Consider the following 20013-nt stretch of genomic DNA (forward strand, 5'->3'; position numbering starts at 1 on the left):
CGTGGCCTCCTTTCTTCGCCTCTAGTCCCACCAAGGTGAGAATGGCCTGGGTTAGCTGGATGGAAGACTGCATTTAAAGTCCCTCATAAGGGAGCTAAATCCTTCCCTTGATTAAACCTCTGTTGCTGGTATCCCAGCTTCTCCTATCTTGCTTGAAAGATCAGCTGTTGGGATGGATAAACACCCTCGGTGTCAGTTATTGCTGTGTTAGCTCATGTGGCACAACCAGATGCGATTGGGTGGTGCTAGGAGAATCCCACGTGTTGAATGTCTTTTTATTTTTTTTTTTCCTGTTGTTGTTTAGGCCAAAATGACTTAAGAGATCAGCCCTCCAAAACAGAGCAACATCCAAAGAGCTCTCTGAAGACTCCCTGTCGTCGTAACTTGTCCTCTTTGTCTGTCTGTCTGTCCCTTTTGTGCCTGCCATCTCTGATTTGATACCCAGAGGAATGGTACTTGCTTAACGAGTCTCTGATCACCTCTTAAATGACCAAGCAGAGCAAGATCTAATGTGTCTGCTAACTCCAGTTGCCTAATTAGAGGGATACCCAGACCCCAATTCACTTTCCAGAGCTCTGTTGTACCAAATTCCAGCTCGGAGCATTGCTGTTGAGCCTTCGGGCCACAGCTAGGCTGAGTTTTTTTGTAGGTGCATATACACAGGTGCACAGCAAGAACTTCCCCTGGAGTTCCCCCCCTTTTTTTCTAGGGTGCTCCTAGGGTTAATCCTTCTCCTTTTCCTGTGGCTCCCAGGCTGGTAGCAGGCTGAGAGCAGCAACATTGGGACCCACCAGACCTGCCAGGCTGCTTTTCTGTGGCTTTCCTCCACTAAAGCCTCTGGTGCCAAGGGGTCTAGGATCCCCAGGGGGATCATGCCTGTCGTTTAAACTGAAACAAGCGATGGCTTCTGCCTGGGTAGGCTGATTCGTTCACCGAAAGCAGTTTTACTTCTTGGGCTGAGTGCTCAGTGAGATGCTGCAGTTGCCAGGGAGAGCAGGGCTGCGGGAGCGCACGGGCGGACGGAAGGGATGGGGAGCTTGTTTTGGTGTGGAGAACAGCCTTTTATCTTCTCTCCTGAAAGCTGCAGCATCCCTTCCCGCTGTGCAATGAAGACGCCGCCCCTGCAAGGCGCGTGGCAGCCCTTCAGTTATCCGAGGAGCCCGGCATCCATCCTGCGAGCGCTGTTACTGTGGCAACCCCCGGCTGGTGCTGTTAGCAGCAACCCGTGGAGCACCGCCGGCTCTAGGCAAGGCCCGGGGAGAGGCAAGGGGTGCAGCACGCCTGATTTGAAGGCAGGTAACCTGGAAGCGATCCCTGTGTGCTCCTCCGTGGCTGTCTGCTCCTTTCTGCCACCGCTTTGGGACCTCCGGCTGGGCAGCGCTCACCAGCCTGACTTCTCGGGCAGCGAGGCGTCAGCACCTTGCATTTCCCCGTGTTGAACTCCACGGGGTTCCTGTCGGCCCATTTCTCCAGCTCGCCGAGGTTCCTCTGGATGGCAGCACAACCTTCTGGTGTGGCAGCTTCTCCTCGAGGTTTTGAGTCATCTTCTGGGAGCTTGCTGAGGAAGCATTCCCCTCCATCATGCAGGTGACTAACGATGAGCTAAGACAGGACCGGGGCCCGTGCTGACCCCTGGGGTACAGCGCTGGTTCCTGGCCTCCAGCTAGGCTTCTTGCCACCCACCAGCACCCTCCGGGCTCGTCTGTTCAACCAGTCTTTGATCCACCTCGCCTCAGCCTGCGCTTTAACTGCTCCTCTGTCAGGATCTGAGGAGAAACAATATCAAAGGGACTTACTCAAGGCCAGGCAGGCAACGTCCGTGCGCTCCCCTCATCTCCCGTGTCAGTCGTTTCACCACAGAAGCTTATCAGGTTGCTCAAACGACAAACGCTGCAGGAAGACACGGGCCTAAAGATGTTAATCAGTGAGCTAATAACCACCCCGGCTGGGACGTTGGTAGCGTTCAGCCACATGACCTGCTAAGGAGAAAGGGAAGGATCTGGAAGGTGTTGGGACTGGCAGGATAGAGGAGGGTTTTTTATTTTTTTTTATTATTTATTTTTTTTTGCATGGGAAAGTTCCTCCAGAGCCAAGACAGGCTGACGACGATCCGAGGAACTCGCTCGCTACTCGTCCAACCTGATGCGAGGAGGCTCCCCCTTTGCCAGGGCAGGCACCTCAGGCACCACCCTGTCCTGCAGCACGGGGCGCAGGGAGGAGGAGGAGGAGGAGGCGAGGAGCAGCGAGCAGCCTGTTCCTGCCTGCCCCGAGAGCCAGCAGCCAGCGTTGGCTCTCCCTCCAGCAGCACAGGGGGTAAGGAGCCTCCTCCGCTGCACCGGCTGCCTCTCCTCGCTCCCTGCTCAAGGTGTTGTCCCCTCCGTGTCCTGCAGGCGTCTGGGTGCCCCGCTGCCATCCCGTTGTACATTCCTTCCTTGTTGTTTTTCATTTCGCAGCATGGACTCTGACCCCAGCAAACTCACCCAGCCTGCAACTCGCACAGCTGTGAGACGCTGGACCAGTGGAGAACAATTAAAAACCATTAATAACTTCACCAGATTAGAGAGTTGTATCAACCTTTGTAGCTTCAGTGAGCCACCGCAGCCAAGCACAGGCAGCTCCGTAAGGCCTGAGCGTGGAGACGAGGGAGGTGATGCAGGGAACAGCCCCTGGATTGCCTGGATGTGTTGTCCTGCCTGGTGGCTGTGACTTAGGCACCTGAAGCAAGTTGGGTGCTGTTTGCTGGTTCCTCAGGGTGCTCTCTGCTGTTGTACACCTTAGGGAGTCTTAGAGGATCCCCCCTGCGATAACCACGTTGGTTGTGGTCCTGGCCGGGTGCCCTTTCTCCACGAAGCAGAGGTGTTCCTGACTTGGCATCCTCCGGCCCTAATGCGTTGAGGTTGCTGATTCAGCCGACGTTGAGCAGAGCCCAGCAGCGAGGTGGAGCCGTGCCAGGCCCCGTTCGTGCGCTCACCAAATTTTGGAGGTGGAAATGTGAAGGATGGCACCGTGCTCCCGTTCGGCACGCCGGCACAACCGCCTGCCCGCACGGCCTGGGTCACACTGAGACTGGCACGTCCCGTGGGATGGGCACATCCTACATCCTACACCTCCCCGGGGGTTTAGGCTGAGCTTTTTGGGGCTCGCTGCCCTGTAATTCCCCACAGACAGTCTCTTTTGTTGCCTTCCCTCAGCGGTTTTGGGGGTGAAAGGGCTTGTGTCACGGAGCAATGCCACGCTGTGTTTGGGCTGTTGAGGATGCTCAGCTCCTGCTCTGTTCCTTGTCTGTCCCTTGTCTCTTGATGCCGTGCCAGGTGCTGGAAGTAAATCAGACATCACTAGCAAGCCGTCTGTCTGGGGCCTTCATTCTCCCTTCTCCCAGGCTGTTGTTCCCCAGGCTGAAAACAAACCTAGGAGCAGAGGATAACTTCTGGCTCGTGTTCCCATTAGGCTTTCTGGAGTGAAATCCTCTTTCATTTCATGATATCCCTATCAAATTATCTCTTCCCTTTCTTTCTGTTGTAACTCTGCTGCCTATCATTTCCTTGACTAATGGTGGGTAAGCCGTGAACCCCTGCCACCATCCACCCTGCCAGGCACCACTCTTCCCCTGTCCTTTAACAGAGGCCTCAGTGTTGGACAGGGCAAGAGGCAAAATAAATGAAATTGAATCGAAAGAAGTTATGCCTCTTGAAATTGCTTTCCAGCAGACCTCACTCTCCCTCTGTCAGGTCGCACGGCAGAATTGCTCCGTGGCTCTGCACACCCAGCCCAAGCTGGTGCTGCCTGCAAAACGCTCCATTATTTCCACATCACCCCGAGGCTCGCTGAGAGGCACGCTGAATTTCTGCTGCTTCTCGGGGTCCAGCTTCTTTCACTGGCCCTTGTCAGCACAGCGGGGCCCCCAGCTGCTGCTCCCTCCCGGCTCCGTTTGGCGGGGGGTTGCTCGCCCAAATTTCTCAGCTCGGGAGGGCCGGTGGCCAGCGGGGCTGCGTCCCGGGGAGAAAACGGCGCACGATGCGGCCCCGCGGGCTGGCTCCAAGTCACGGCTGCCCTTTGTGTGCACTTAATCAGCTCCGGCTGTGGCTGCCTGCAGCGCCTGGCATCTGCTGCCCTGCCTCCCGTTGCTCTTAGCGGGGCCTCGCCTCGGCCTGCGTCCCCCCCCTCGGCTCTGCTCCGGCTGCCGGGGTCCGATCCGTGGTGTTAACAGCGCCGGGGGACGTTCCTGGCTGGGAGTCACGGTGTTCCCGGCAGCACGAAGCCCAGAAGGCTGAAAGACATTGTATATTTAAAAATAAATAAATAAATAAATAAATAAATAAATCAAGCAGAGCGGTGCGTTTCCCATTTCAGCCTCTTGGAGGGATCAAAGAGTATCTTGTCTCTAAAAACATTCTCATAAAGTTTAAAAAATAAATAAATCAAAATAAAATAAAATAATAATAATAATAATAAATATATTATATATATATAAGCTTGGCTGTTAACCACAGAGCAAGCCCTGCTTTTCACCTTCCCCTGGGACTCATCCCTCCCTGGCACTGCACGCACCGGCGGTGGGCAGCTCCTGCCTGCTGTGGGGCTGGCCTGAGACGCATTTCCCCAGGCACATGGGGCACTGGGGGGCTCTGCAAGCCCACAGGGACGTTGCTCTGCCTTTGGCGGATGTTTGCAGGTCAAAAAAAATTAGAAATAAACCCTTTGTGAGCCGTTTGCAAGCCCCCTTTCCTGCCCTGAAGAGGGTGAGTGCATGCAAGCCCAGCAAACCAGGCCAGCCCATCACTGGAGATCTCAACCCTGCCCAGCACACTGTTTGCAGAAAGTCTTTTTTTATCTTTTTTTTTTTTCTTTTCTTTTTTTTTTGGGAAAGCCTGCCTTTTTTCAGAAAGCACCCCATTTCCCCGCAGAGCGGTATCACTCTGAGCTAGCGGCCACCTTCCCGGGCGCACGAGGTGCTGGCACCCTCACCAGCTTCTGCTTCTGGGGACAGCAGCGCTGAGCCAAGCAGCTCGGTTTCATTCTGAGGGGCACAGCATCCATCCCCCAGCTGAGCTGAGCAGCACCCTGACCTTCTCGCAGCTCTTCCAGGGACCAGGGGAGGTCAAACTTTGGTGTTAGCGGGGAGCTGTGTTGGTGCAGTGCCTCCCAGCCCAGCTGCAAGCTGTTGGGCAGGGATCCCCTCCTGTCCAGGGCCGTTTTCATCCTCCCACCGTGCTGTAAATGTGGCTGGAGCTCTGGTTTCATGCAGTGGGAAGGGTGACTCCGCGGGGAGCTGGTCACAGCCTGCTGGTTTGATTTAATGCTAAGGGATGAGGAGAAAGTGGTTGGTTCTCCCCAAAAGAGATCCTCCAAATCAAGAAAGGCTCCTCTCCCCATGCCCTCTTGCTCCTTTGTCCCTCCCTCCCCTAATTCTGAGCTCGCACTGCTCCAACCCCACTTCTGCACCCACAGTACTCCTCACGGGGGAGGAAGAGCATTATATTGCAGCTTGAGCCCCACTCATTACATGAGCGCAGAGGCCAGGAGAACTGCCCTAATTCTTCCTGCTCATTCTTGATGTTTATTGCCACAAGAACAACACTAAGGATCCCATGCAGCGATGCTGTGCTGTTTGCTTCACTGCTAAGTGCATCAACACGCTTCCCTCCCTTCTCTCAAGCTTCCCAGCCGTGCTGGGATGAGAGCCAGGCTTCCTTCCAGAAAAAAAATGGGATGGATGGAGGCTGAGGAGCCCAGTTCTGCACCTGGGTCCCCTTGCGAGGGGGCTGGAGCCAGCAGCATCCCAGGGGATGACGCACCCCAGCACCTCCCTCTGCCTCCAAGCCGCGATAGCATCAAGCGGAGCGCCCTGCACTTTCTCTCCCCGAGCAGCACGTCTGGTCTGCCCGCCACACCTCGGGGAAGGCAGGGAGCCCAGCCCTGCCGAAACATCCTCCTTTTCCAGCAGCTCCCCAAAAAAAAGAAGAAAACTATTCAAGGGAACCCCTTTCTTCGGGATCATCATTGCAGACTTGTCTTTGCGCACATCGCTCGCTGACAAGCAGCAGGCGGCTGAGTTTCGGTCTGCAGGGTGTTGCAGGAGAAACGTGCCTTTATTCCACGAGCACGCTGCTCCAGAGCCCTGGCTCTTGGGAGAGCTGAAACCAGCACCTGGGCTGCCCCGACATGTTCGAGCACAGCACCCGCTTGTGATCTGCATATTAAAACACAGCAAACAAACCTCTGCCCGGCATGTCTCAAAAGGCGCTTTTGCAGACAGCGACCCGAGACGGGTAATATGCCTCGGCGGGTAGTTTCTAGGCTTGAAATAGGCTTAATAAATGGCAGGTTTCTTTGCTCCCGCAAGGATGCTGGTTTGGGTATTACAGCAGTGCGGAGCCGGTGATCACAGCCAGTCCGTAGCCTGCAGCTCTCCTGCATGTCAGTAACAGCAGAGCCGAGCCTCCAGCAGCAAGCGGGAGTTGCATTTTCTTTCCCCTTGCACTCCCGGTGCCAACCATTAGCCCGGGAATACTCCTTACCTAAAGCACGGGGTCACGTTTTAGCAAAACACTGCCTTTTTCTCCTGCAGCACTTGCAATGGGCTGGCGCTGCCGGCCCTCTGGGTGGCATTAGCCAACATCCAGCCAAGCGGTGGCAATCCTTTCCCCCCTAGAGCCAGCGTCTGCTGAGCTTGTAGGTCTGCTTTCGAAACGTGTCATTTCTTCAAGTTCAGGTTTGAGGGCTCGCCGGCAGTGCCTGAACAGCGCATGCTGCACCCCAACACTTCTACTTTTTTTTTTTCCTCTTTCTGCTTCTTTAACTGTATTTATTTAAAGAAAAAATGGAAATTCAGTGCACCGGCCCGAATTCCATTTCCCATTTCTTTTCAGAAGCAAATGATCGGTTTCAAGCTGCGTGGCAGAGTTGGACGAGGGCCCTAACCATACTTTGCCTGCAGGAGAGCTCATATCTCCTCCTGCTTATCTCTCGGCCCTCCCTGCATGGCAGGGCCGGTCTGGTTCAGCAGCTGCTGCCCTACATGACGCAAGGCTTTTCTCCACCTGCGTCTGCAGCTGAGGGAATCCCTCTACATACAACAACCACCTGGGCCAGGCTGTGTCACTGCCAGCAACATCCCTGCGTCCAAAACAAGGGGGTCCTTTCCTCAAGCACCCGGCCACCTTTGCTTGCATTGCTTTGCTTTCACTCGCCGTCCTGTGCCTAGTGGCCCTCAACCAAAATGCAGCACGAAGCCTCCACAAGTAGTCGAGGTGTTGCTGGCTTTAAAGATCTGCTAACTCCACCACTTCCATGGAGTCAGGCTCCTTCATGCCTGAGTTAATCGAAGGCTTGGGGTTGTTTTTTGCTGCACCATCACTATTTCTAGCACCGTCAGTGGCTTCTCATTCTACCTGCATGCTAGGAAAGCACTTGAATGGCTCGGGACAATGATCTCCAGGGGCTGGCACGGGGTGATCCGTGCTGCCCACCCGCTGCCCAGCACCTGGCTGGGATGCTGAGCCCATCCTGCAGCCACGGGGAGCCCACCCCAGCCAGGAGACCAGGTGCACAAACCAGGCTGTGCCCCGAGGGGGTTCATCCCCCGGAGGCGAGATGAAGCCCGATGTGAGCTCCTCGTGGTGGAGGTGTGGGGGTGGAGGTGGGGAGCACCGATTTGGGATACTCCCCGGCCGCACTTTGAGGTGTGTCCAACACATCCCGATGCCATTAGCGTGACCAGGACTCATCCCCGCTTCCCCAAGCTGTAATTTCAGGCTCTCCCAGATAAATCACCATGCCCGGGTACCCTTTGATAACATTTGTGGAATTATCTTCACCACCGGGGAACATATTTCCATACTGATTAAATGAAAGCAGAGAGTCCGGAGTCAGCAAGAGCAGGAGCCTTACAAGCAGCTCTCGTTCCAGGAAACTGGATGTGGTTGGAAACATTGCAGCAGGAAAGCTGGAGAGATCCTGCTGTGGCTCACTGGAGACGTGAGGCTCGGAGCCTGCGAGATAATAAACCCGAGTTCAGTGCACCTAATCCTGAATTCAAAAAACCACAGCTCACGTAACACGGAGTGGATGAGCAGGTACAAAGATGCTCTCCCAGTGGAAAGATGTTGCAAATAAATCACCGAGGGGGTAATTGCTGCCTAAACAGGCCCTTGCCAGCCGGGGAGTGATGCGTACAGGTGGACCTCACTCACGTAGTCCACGGGATTTTCGGCCAGGCCCTTCCCCAGCTCTCCAAGGTCATGACTCAGGATGCCCAGTCCATCACTGCCTCCTTCACAAGCAGATTTGGGGGCAGATCTTCCTTCTTCTGCCTCAGACGCTTGCCTGACCGGGATATTTCCTTGGCAGCTGCCAAACCACCTTGGATAGGGCCACCCAACAGCTCAACCCAATGCCCATCAGGTTGGCTCAACCCCTTAGCTTGCAGTATCTGGACTCCAGCCCTCAGCACGCAGGATCCGTCCAGGTATGCTGATCTGTAGCAATGCCTATCAGCGAGGCCAGGAGGCAGACCTTCAATCAAAGCCACCCGCAGTGATGAAACTCACCTTTAGCAATCGTGTTTCCCACTTCAGCCCAAGCTGAATTACAGCCTGGACGTTGGGAAGGGTGGGGATGGCCATGAGGGAAGCTGGAAGCTCGAGGAACGGTGCCACCTCAGCATGGGGAGCTCAGCGCAGGTGCTTTTGGCATCAAGCTGAGGCTCTGAGGGAAGAGCTGTGATGAAAACCATGGGCAGACCCACACCAACAGACGGGGGTCTGGTTCCTTCTGCGGGAATGGTGGGGTCACAGCCAGCAGCAAAGGACGATCTCGGGCCCCAAGGGCAGCAGCAATTGTCTGAGGATTGTCTGAGATTTCTCACCAGCAAGGGCAATTTGCGCTTTCCTAAGAGGAGCGAGGAGACGGGGACGTTGTGCAAGGAAAGGGCTAACGAGAGGGCAGCGAGTCGCTCCAGGAGCCAGGCTGCCTCTGAAGCACGAGCCGCAGAGGTGCCCTGGGTCAGGTCCTGAGTGTGATGCCCAACCCCTAGCACAGGACAGGCTTGGAAGGGTCTCTCTTTGCTGTGATTTCTGGCCTCATGCTCACGTAGATGTGAATTTGGTCTGCCCCTGCCACAGCAGGGACATCACAGCCTGGAAAAAGCAGGTGCAGTTGTAGATACCACTTGCCTCACACTCTTAACCAGAATTAGTATCCCACAGGCAACGCTCCCTCCATATCTGTGGCTCTCTCTGGCCAAAGAGCTTGGCATGGCCAAGGGCACTGTTTGCAGCAACAGCATAAGGTCAGCTCACTCCCTTTGGCCTGGATAAAGATGACCTTTTGCTTCCCAAGATGCGATAAAGATCAGTGTCTCTGCCTGTAATACGAGGGAAGGGGCTGCAGTGCAGTGCAGGAAAGCTCTCCTGGTGAGGAAGAGCCTGGCAGGAGAAGGCTGGAGGAGAAGAGACCCACACCACTGCTGAGTTTCCCCACAGCAGGACAATCCCGTGCCACCAGGGTCTGCTGTGATCTATCTTCATCTTCCTCACCTCCATCCTCAGCAGACCAAATGTGCTGATAACCCTTCCCCTGGTGGCTGACCAGCCGCACGCTGGTAAGGACCGAGGTGATGGGAGGTGAAGATTACCAGCTCTAACTAGCCTGGCTCTGCCTTTCTCAACCCACAGCGGCCCTTCCCGTGCCAATCCTCTCCCGAAAATAACGGGCAAGCACCTCTGCATCTTCAGGGTGATGGAAGGGGTGGCAGGGACCTTCCTTTCCTTGAATTTCCTTGTAAGGATGCCGATCCTGGAGCTTTAGGTTTTGTCACCTGTTTTTGTCGCCTGTTATCCACGAGCTGCTCTCTGATCTTCCCAGCAGCTTTTGGAGAAAGGTCCCTGGACGTGCATGACTCAAGGGGCTGGTGGCTGCTGAGGCTGGGTTATGGTGCACACAACCTATCCTTCACCTTTTGAGTGGCCTCTCCCCTCTCCAGCCCTAAGTGAGCAAATATCTCGAAAATCCCCTTCTCCACCCATCATTTCTCACCCGCGACACATGGAAGGAGCCAGGCTCCAGGGCTGAACGCCGTTTTCCAGAGCAGGGGGTGGAGAAACCCACGGCTGAGAGACGGGGAAGGAGACACATTTTGGCCTTCACTCCATCTGTTTGTAGAGCAGAAGGGGTCAGCAACCTGGCCAAAGGCCGGAGCTTTTCCATGCCCCCCTTAATTCCAGCAGGGAGGAGTTTCTCCCTGCTACCTCTGCTGGCATTGATGGCACCAAATAAAAGTACCCAGGAGGAAAAGTACCCAGCCTTTGGGGTCGTGCCTGATGGGGGTAAGAGGGATGGGGACTGTCACGTCCTGAGCAGATGGGGAACCGATGGGCCTCAGAGAAAGGGAAGAAGAAAGCGTTTCAGCGTGTTTCTGTTCTGGGCCTCTTGAGGAAATCGCAGAGCGTCTTGTGATTTAGAGACAAATATGCAAGACAAGGAAAGCTTTAAGCCACAAGCCTGGCCCGCTGCCCGATTTTTTTTCCCCTCCTCTCTCAGCATAATTACAGTTGAGCCATGTAGTAATTGGGTAACTTTTTCCAAAGGAATCTTTTCACTCGGGTGAGTCATACTTGCCACAAAGGGAACGTGGAGGCAGCTAAAAGACGTGTAAACCCTATGTTTTACGATCACGGAGCGTTTTGCCCCCATCTCCTTGTTCCTCAGCCCCTTGGATGTGTCCAGAATTGGTGCAAGAGCACTGAGCGTTCTTGGATGATCCCTCTCCACCCCTCCGAGAGGGTTTCCTCCAGGTTTGCTGTGCCCTACAGCCACAAAACACGCACACACATGGTTTTGGGGGCGCTTAGGGGTTCTGCAGAATAGGGGCTGGTGTCCCTTCGTTGGCTCCAGGACCTACAAGGGCTGGTGGTAAGGGCTGGGTCAGCAGCTGGGGGACAGCAAGGCTTGGTGGTGCAGCTGGGAGCCCCTGGATCCTGCATCAGCTCCTGGGGTTTCACCTGGACTGCAGGGAGTTTCGGAGGCACCGTGTACCCCTGGTGGCATTTCTCCTGCTCCCAGTTTAAGCGGAGCTGAAGAGCCCAGCCCGCCCCCCAGTCTGAGTCCCTCTGACTGTTTTCCATGTGGGATCAAAACCTTGGAGAGCAAAACTCTCATTCTAGAACTATTTTCCATTGGCTTGGAGGCCACACGCGGCTGGATCTCCTCCTGGAGCCAGCAGCCTGCTTGGAAGGGTTGGGATTTAGCATCCTGGAGAGGGGCCTGGGTGAGGGTGGGAGGAGGCAGCCGTGCCTGACAGGTCCTCCCTCCCCAAAAACCAACCCCTCCCTCTCCATCCTCCATCTGATTGGCGAGCTGGGTGGGGAAAGGGCTGGCACAACTCAGCTCTCCATCTATTTAAAGGCCAGGGTGGGGCCCCTGAGCTACTTGCCTGGGACTTCTGCACCTTGGAGGAGAGGAGCAGCAGCCCACGGAGCAGCACCATGTCTTGCGTGAGTGCAGGGAGCGATGGGGAGCTGCAGGGGCAGCTTTTTTGGGGGTGCTGCTTCGTCAGAGGTGCTGCTTCATGGAGCAGGACGATGGGGGAGATGTTGGCTTGGCAGGAGGGTGCTTGCACGATCCTCCTCCAGCTGCTCATCTCTCCCTGTGCCTGGGTGCCTGCTGCTGGGGGGAGCCAGGATTCCTGCTGCATCTATTACAGAAGGGTGGCTGCTATTTGTCCTTCTGGCAGGAGAGTTTTTTCCCTGCAGGGTCCCTTTGGGGAGGAATGTGGTGAGGGTCCTTGCTAGGTTGGTTCCAAAGCTGGGGGAACCTGCTTTATAGCCGTTCTGCTCTGGGGAAGCGTCTGCAGTAAGATTTATTGCTCTCTGAGCATCTCCTCTCCTGGGCAGCCTTGCCACTCGCTTCCTGGCTGCAGTTTTCATGAGTCACTCCGTTATTATTTCTCGTAAGAAAATGCGCTCTCCTGAAGTGTCCTGTGAGCACCAAGGGCTGCTGGAGGGCTACTTGTGTCAGCAGAGTGTTTGCACTTTGATTTCTTTCGCAAGACTGAGGAGGGGGAAAATCAGGGAGTGTCCCAAGTGCAAACGAAATTGGGGTGGGGGAGAAGCTCTTGGTATTCTTGTGCTCTTGCATTCTTGTGCTCTTGCCTCTGGTGCTATTAAGAAATGAGTACCAGGGTATTTTCCTTCTCCTAGAGAAAGCAGGGAAAAGTGCATGCATGGAGCAGGAAAAAGCTCTTGCAAACGTTAAACTTGCAAATAAAAGCAAAAAAAAGAAGCCCTTGGAAGCTGGGGAGCAAGACTTCTGGCTGTCCCTGCACAGCCAGGCTTCTGTGGGATGTCATGAGACCCACAAGGCACATGGGTGTGTTCAGGAGAGGGTGGGTGTGATGGGAGCTCACAGGTACTCTCCTCACTGCCACGAAACACAGATACGTTGACGAGAGCAGCAAGAGGAAGGTTGGGAAATCGGGCAGATGGTTCATGTGATTCGGGGGACTTCTCGAGAGAGTCCCGTGTGCCTGGCCCTAGGGGAAGGGAGCATCCCTGTCCTTCCTGCAGTCCCAGGCACTGCACTGCCTGGTGAGGCAGCAGGGAAAGCTGCCAAATCGGAGCAAGGGAGCCAGCAGGTACTGAGCTAACATCTGTCTTCTCGTTCCTCAGGGACCCGTGTGCACCAACCTGGGCCTCAAGCCTGGCCAGCGCCTCACAGTCAAGGGGACGATTCCACCCAATGCCAAGAGGTAAGCTGTGCCGAAGCCCCGAGCTGAGCTGGTTTCCTTCGGTCCCCAGCAGGAGAATCTTGTCCCTTGGGTGGGAGAGGAGCAGCTCTCCGAGGGGTTAACCCCGGCAGCAGTTCCTAGTGAGTCACTGCCTAATGTACGCTGCAGACATGGCTCTGCTGCCAAGGGGCTAAGCCAAAGCAGATGTGAAGCCCCAGCTGCACGAACTGGCAGTGACCACATCCTCTCTAGCACAGGGTGAAGGAAATTGAAGCTGTATCTGTGCTGAGACACAGCTCGAGACCAACCCAACATCCTCTCCCCTGCCCTGAAGGTGGCCTAGGAGCAAGGGCACCGTTACTGTGCCTTGGGCAGAAGATCCTGCCCCAAGGAATGGGGAGATCCTGGGTGCTCTGCCATGGATGCTCAGAGCCACGGCTCCCTTCATGGTGTAAAGGGAAAGGCTGCAGCCCTCTCGCAGGCCTGTGGCTGGTGGGGCCCCTTGGTGAGCAAGGTGGAGCCCGTAGCTGCTGTACCAGCACTAGTGGTGTTCCAGGAAACATGTTCCAGCTCTTCCCAGCGCCTTTGAAGTTTGATACCATTGGAGTGAAGCCTCCTGGGCTTTCTCTTGCCAAACGAAATGCCTCCTCACTTCTCATTTCAGTCAGAGGCCTGGAGGCAAGGTGGACACTGGGCTGGGAAGCTGTTTCCTCCCACTGCCATTGCAAGATGCTCTGGGATAGCTAATGAGATGGTGATTACTTCAGCTGCCTGCAGGGCTGGGAGAAGGCAGTGGCTGTCAAGCAGGGTGCAGCCCCAACTAACTGTTTGAGGCTGGAAGGAAAGCTGGGACAAGCAACTGACTCCCTGGGAGCTGGTTTGGGTGTAGAGGAATCCCATGTTCAGGGCTAAACACTGAATATTTCTCCTGTTAAAAGCTTAGTGGAGAGTATCTTGCATCGACAGCACCATCTCTTCTGCAAAACTGCACAGCTTTCCTAAAGGATTTCTCCTTGGACACCCTCCTCTGGGCTTGAGGGAGCAGGCCCAGAGGCGGTTATGGTAATGAGTGACGTGCTACTGTGGTGTCTGTCTCCTTTCCCTGCAGCTTTGTGATGAATCTGGGGAAGGACTCGACCCACCTGGGCCTTCACTTCAACCCCCGCTTTGATGCTCACGGCGATGTGAACACCATCGTGTGCAACTCCAAGAAAGTGGAGGAGTGGGGTGCGGAGCAAAGGGAGACGGTCTTCCCTTTCCAGAAGGGAGCCCCCGCAGAGGTGAGACCTGGGATGTGGTGAAGGGAGGGCGTCTGGCACAGGGCACCCAACTGGCTTCTCCTGCTTGGCCAGTGCCACCCTCCAGGGCCCTGAGCAGTGGTGACGGGTGAGGATCAAACGTGCAAGCTCCATCTAGCTCCAAGGGATGTTTCTGTTGAACTGAGCAGGGAATAAGCATTGCTTGGGACACCAGAAGCATGCTGGTGCTGCTGAAGAGCAGGTTATGCTGCTGAGCATGTTCACCTTGCAGAGCAGAAGGGTTGAGAGTATTTTGGCAGAAGCTTTCTCTGACTTCTCCCTTTATTTTGCAGGTCACCTTCAGCATCAACCCAAGTGATGTGACCGTCCACCTGACGGGCCACCAGTTCACGTTCCCCAACCGGCTGGGTCTTTCTGTCTTTGATTACTTCGATACACATGGGGACTTCACGCTGCAGTCCCTCAGCTGGGAGTAACTCCCTCTCCTGTTTCAAATACACCTGTTTCGAGTACAAAAAAGCCATCAATAAACATGTTTTGGTCTACCACGTCTCAAACTATTTTTTGTAAGCTTACAGGGGTTAGTCAGCTGGGGGACTTGGAGTGGTATAACCTGCTTTGCTGGCGTATCACACGTGGGTGAGATTAACTAAATATAGCTTTGGCCCTTGATCTCATGGGTGGAGAGGAGGTTGGTGGGGGCAAGAGCCTGGGAAGACAAGGTAAAAATGTTGGGAAGAGTCCCAGTAGGAAACAGTGTGCTGTGGCCAGATGTGACTTGCTTCTGCACAGGAATAGCAGTGGGAAGGAATGTCTTGCTGACTTCGGGAGTGTCTGCCACGGGCTCTTCATCCAAATACTATGAATAATACTTCTGATACCCCTTCACTCACATATTAGCCCACATAAGCCTGAGTATTTCTCAGTCTACTGTGAGGCTGGCCTCTGAAGGGGCAGAAGAAGATGAAGCGTGCTTGATATTACAGCATATTGCTCACTGGGCTGTGGCTTACCCAAGGCATCAGCCAACAGCTGCCTTGGGGGCTCTCTTAGCCTAATACTAATTTAGCAGTAATGATGAGTGGTGTGCCTGGTGGAGCAAGGATGGAAGCATGCAATCTTTGGGTCCTCACTTCCAGGCTGGCCACAAGCAATGTGAAAGACAATTTGATGTCCTGCAAGGTTGCCCTGCAGGCCTGGCCAGCGTAATTCCTCCCATTAGGCAGTTGCAGAGCAGCTGGTGCACGGGAGCTTGTTACTGAGGCAGCAGCACCTCTCATTCTTGCTCTATAATTCATGAGGATCTGCTAGGTCCTGTGTCTCAGGTACCCATGCGGAGAGAGGCTTGGCTGCTAGGAATTGGGGTTGGGGAAGAGGAGAGAGGCAAGTTGGAGACAAAGGCTTGAGATGGGCTTTTAGGATGGGAGGCAGGAACATTTAGGGAGTAAAACCAGGCTGAGACTCTGCAGCTGAATCGCTTTTGGAGTCTCGTGTTACTCAAAGCCAGGCTGTTCTGGATCACACCCTCTTCTTTAGGGCTACATCTATAATAGGAAATGCAGCATCTAGCATTGCCACCCTGTGCACAGGCACTGTTGGGGGACAGCATAGCCTGGGCACTTCCAATGTGGTGATATGGATGAGGCCAAATTTTCTGGGGATAAGAAGAGAGTTTAGCTGTGTGGAAGTGAGCCATGCTGGGCTAGATGGTCTCAAGGCAAGAAACCTGGCTCAGTTCATGTCATGGCATTGTCCCAGCCTGGGGTACATTCAGTAGGACAGAGGGTTGGGGATCTCCTTGACCACAGTAGGGACATGGTACTGATGACAGGCCCTTTCATAAGCTGTGATGAAGGACACGTAGAGAAGCTCTCTCCTTGTAGCTTCCTGTGCTGGACTGACCTTGAAAGCTAGGCAGACATGCTCACCTCCCTGAGCTGTACTGCGGGGCAATCTCACATCCCACAACGTCTCCGAACCATACTTGGAGAGTCCAAAGACTCTTCAAAGATTTCGGTGAGGGTGGGCGGAGAAAAAAAGAAGCTGAATGAGAGTTTCGCCACAAGCCAGAGGATGCACTTTAATCAGGTCTCCCACTAGCGTGCCTGCTTCTCGAAGTGACTCACCGGTCCTGTGAAATCTGTGAGTCACTGTTGTCCCTGTTTTGTTATGGCTCTGTCCGTTGCCAGCGAGGAGGTGAGGGTGGTGAGAGTTCCTTGGTGGTATAATTTAGACATACAGAGGTTGACTGCTCCCTTCCACCTACTCCCTGGCCTTGCACGAGGCGGAGGCCAGCACGTGAGGGCTCGGAGGATGAGAGCTGGGACTGACTCCTCACCATGAGCATCCTCAAGCGGCCTCACAAAGTGCGAGGCATGAAGGGGAACGCACCAGGTTGACGACAAGGATGGAAAACACCACAAGCCAGCACTGAAGACAAGGAATTTTTATTTCATGTCTCAACTCCCACAAAAGCCTGGGAGATGCCCCTCACCCAGAGAGCTGCTCAAGACCTGGGGCTTCCCACATTTTCCCCCAACATTTCCCCAGAAGCCAGGGGGATGCTGTGGCCTCCCGTGGCATCCAGGGAGGGTGTGTGGGGCCACACCATCCCTGACCCTCTGTGGCCAGGGCGCCGGCGGTAGCTGCTGGCCAGCAGGGTGTAGAGGAAGGGGTTGATGCAGCTGTTTCCATAGGCCAGGCAGGTGACACCAAAATTTAGATAGGCCTGGGCGGTGGGGCCAATACCCAGCCCCTCGCCCTGGTACAGCCCAGCCAGCTGCCAGCCCCAGAAGGGGAGGAAGCAGGCCCAGTAGGCCACCACGATGGCAGAGATCCTGGAGGAAAGACGCCGGCTGGGAGCCCGGCCAGCCGCCGGCAGCCCCGAGGGCCAGGCGGAGGAGCGGTATGCCCGGGCCAGGCGGGTGTAGACGATGCCCAGCACCATGCCGGGCACCAGGACGCTGGTGGCGAAGAGCACCGTCAGGTAGAGGCGGAAGGCTGCCGGCGTCCAGGTGGGGACGCAGATGCGCTTGTGGGGGCCATCCCCCTCCCGCAGCTGGGTCATCGCCATCATGGGGGCCGTCAGCAGGAGCGCAAGGAGCCAGAGGACGGCGCTGGCCAGCCTGCGGTAAGCGTTGCCGGCCCGCCTGGCCCGCAGCGGCTTGGTGACTGCCCAGTACCGCTCCAGGCTCATGGCGGTCAGAAGGAAGATGCTGGCGTGCATGGTGAGGAGGTCCAGGCTGAGCAAAATCCTACAGCCTGCGTCCCCGAAGAACCAGTCGTGGGCAAAGTAGGTGCAGACCACGAAGGGGATGGTGGAGAGGTACAGGAGGTCGGCCAGGGCGAGGTTGATCACGTAGACCCCCAGGGAGCCCGCTGAGCGGCCCGACACCCTGCCAGAGGCCACCAGCACCGTGTAGATGTTCCCGACCATCCCAACGAGGCACACGAGCAGCAGCACTGTGCCCAGCGGCCCCGTGACGGGGCTGTCCTCTCCCAGGACACTACTGCTGTCACCCCCACCGCTGCTTTCCTCCGAGAAGCTGCCACCCTCAGGATCTTCTTCAGGCCTGACACTGATGAGGGCAGGGTCACGAGACATCTTGGGGATCGGGGTGGGAGAGCAATCGGGCTGTGAGAGACCTGTTCCTTCTCTCTGCCCTCCCTGCTTGCTATATGAGACACAAATATTCTTAAGGGAAGCCCAGATAAATGGCGTGAGCTCCGCAGACGTAAGGTGCTCCAGAGAAGTCTATTCCTCACCTCCAGCCATACAGTCCATTTTGCTGATCTTGTCCGTCACAAGCTCCGTCCAGCGGTTTTCATCAAATAAAGGCTGAAAAAGGGACGCCACCCTCCTCTTCCAGGCTGACAGGTGCAAAGTAACCGCTGTCAACCCAGAGGAAAGGTCTGTGCTCTTCACCAGCTCCTCACTTCTTGCTCCTCCAGTGTTTGCTGGGCAGAAAAACAGCCGACTCCACGGACAAGTGGGTTTCTCCTTCTCCCTAGCCTCTGTTCTTTCAGCTCAGATGCTGGAGAAGTGTGATCCCCCCTCTTTAACCCACCGCTGGAGAGCCTTGCCCACTGCACAGGAATGTGTCTGACTCACAGCTTCACACACCAGTGTGATCCCAGTCCCAGTTCATACCATGCTGCTAGCCACCAGCTGAGGAGCCGTGATGGCTCCCTCCTTTCTTTCAGACACGCTCCTTCTTCCTCAGAGCCTTCCTCCTGCTCTCTCCTCCTTCTCCTTCTTTTCTCCCTTTCTTTTTCCTTGCCCAGTTTTCCTCCTGTGAGGTAGGATAGATAAGCCACCCCAAGCTGGCAGGAGGCAAAAGAATTTTTCTGTGGCTTTTGAAGGGAAACTAGGGTCAGCACTGAAAATATAAAGATTGCTACACTGCTCCTTGCTTAACCTGGGCAAGAGGACCTACCCCAAGTCATTTCCAAGGTCATCAGGACCCCTTGAGGTACAGGCAATGGATTTAACCCCCAGTTTTCCATGCAAAGGCCCCCACAGACCACCAGATGGTAGGACACCTCCCATGGCCTGTGACCTGGCCCTGTTCCGCCCTTGTCCCCAGTCAGCATCAAGCTCCTAGAGGCTCAAAGGGCTGGGTATTTTAGACCCACTACCTCCTTCCTTTCCCCAAAGACCACCCTCCTCCTCTGGGATTTCCCCTTCCTCCCTTCCTGCCTTAGGCACCATTGCCTTCTGCTGGAGTATCACTGTATGACAACTGTGCCCCAAAGTCTTCTGCACCCAGCACACCCACTCTTTTTTTTTTTTTTTTTTTTGAAATAAACCACATCTGAACCACATTTGTCTCAGGAAGCAGACAGACATGCCACTGCTGATCTCCTGCTAGTCTGCAGGGGTTTTTAGGTCACTCAAGATACATTTTTTTTTTTTTTTTTGCACCCTCAGTGAGTGCGTTCGCTTTGTTGTGGCTGAGTCAGAAGCCTCCACCTACCTCCAGCAGCAACATCTCAGCAGCAGATAGGCAGATCCTGCTGCAGCAGGAGCCAAGCACCTCCCAAGCAACGTGCTACATGCAACAGCAGCAGCTTCAACATGACCATGCCACAGGAGTATGGCACACATGGCAACGATGGAGGTGACTTTAGAGGCCTCCCTCGGGGTTATATGTGCCAGCACTTGGCATGGCTGGGTCCCTCTCCTCTCCTTTCTAGAGGAGAACTGAATGTGCAGGATATTCAATGGGGCTTGACCTTTTTTTTTTATTTTTTATTTTTTTTAATGCACTGTCCCATTTTCATATTATCAAAACTGAAAGGCACTTCGCTTCGGAGCACAAGCTTTGCAATGGCCTTCAGTTTCTGGGACAGTCATGCACCAAACTGAGAGACATCAGCAAAACTGCAGTGAAACATACTTATGGGTGGAAAGATTTGCTGTGTCATAGCAGCAGGATGAGTAATCCTGTTTCTTATCCAAGAAGCCAGTGCTCCCAACAGGTTGTGGTGGTCTCAGCACAGAGGGAGAGGATCGCCAGAAAAGCAGAGGGGGATCACATCACCCAGTTGGTTCTGATGGGAAGATTCACAGTCCAACTGCACTGGAAAATGCATTGAATAGCCACAGCTCCTTGCTCAGACTGTCTTTTTTCAAGAAACATACCTTAGAAGCCAGCAGCTCAGCTCATTTAGGAAGTTACAATAGATTAAAATGGGTTTTTTTTATTCATTTATTTAGGAGCTAATTAAAATCATAGTCGACTCATTAATTCCACTTAGCTTCCCCTAGCACCCTAAATGCCTATTCTCACCCTGCCTGTGTAAAAGTGCAGACACATTAGATAGCACAGCCAACAGCAGAACTCAGCCGGTCCTTCCAGCATGTGAAACACGCTGGGGAGCTTTAAGAGATGATCTCTGAGATATGAATCACGGGTTGATTTGGTGGTTAGGTCTGTTACTAGAAGGACGTGAACATACAGACTTCCCTGCTATACTAATGCATAGCAGGATACGTAATATTCACATACATATGGAATGTGTAGCTCA

At 54.6% G+C, this 20013-nt stretch overlaps 2 protein-coding genes across 2 annotated transcripts; one reads left to right on the top strand and one right to left on the bottom strand.

Annotated features, from left to right (window-relative positions):
- The first annotated feature begins 11443 nt into the window (after positions 1 to 11443).
- LGALS1 (galectin 1) lies at positions 11444 to 14528 on the top strand. The gene is made up of 4 exons (XM_084297377.1): positions 11444 to 11492; positions 12666 to 12745; positions 13833 to 14004; positions 14316 to 14528. The coding sequence occupies exons 1-4, from the start codon at positions 11484 to 11486 to the stop codon at positions 14457 to 14459; spliced, it is 405 nt and encodes a 134-aa protein (XP_084153503.1). The 5' UTR covers positions 11444 to 11483; the 3' UTR covers positions 14460 to 14528.
- A 1961-nt stretch (positions 14529 to 16489) lies between these two features.
- LOC311221543 (urotensin-2 receptor-like) lies at positions 16490 to 17587 on the bottom strand (the record flags this gene model as incomplete). Its single annotated transcript, XM_084305605.1, has 1 exon — positions 16490 to 17587. The coding sequence occupies one exon, from the start codon at positions 17585 to 17587 to the stop codon at positions 16490 to 16492; it is 1098 nt and encodes a 365-aa protein (XP_084161731.1).
- Between the last annotated feature and the right edge of the window lie 2426 nt (positions 17588 to 20013).

The sequence above is a fragment of the Netta rufina genome (genome assembly GCF_964035555.1).
Source record: "Netta rufina genome assembly, chromosome: 1".
NCBI lineage: Eukaryota > Metazoa > Chordata > Aves > Anseriformes > Anatidae > Netta > Netta rufina.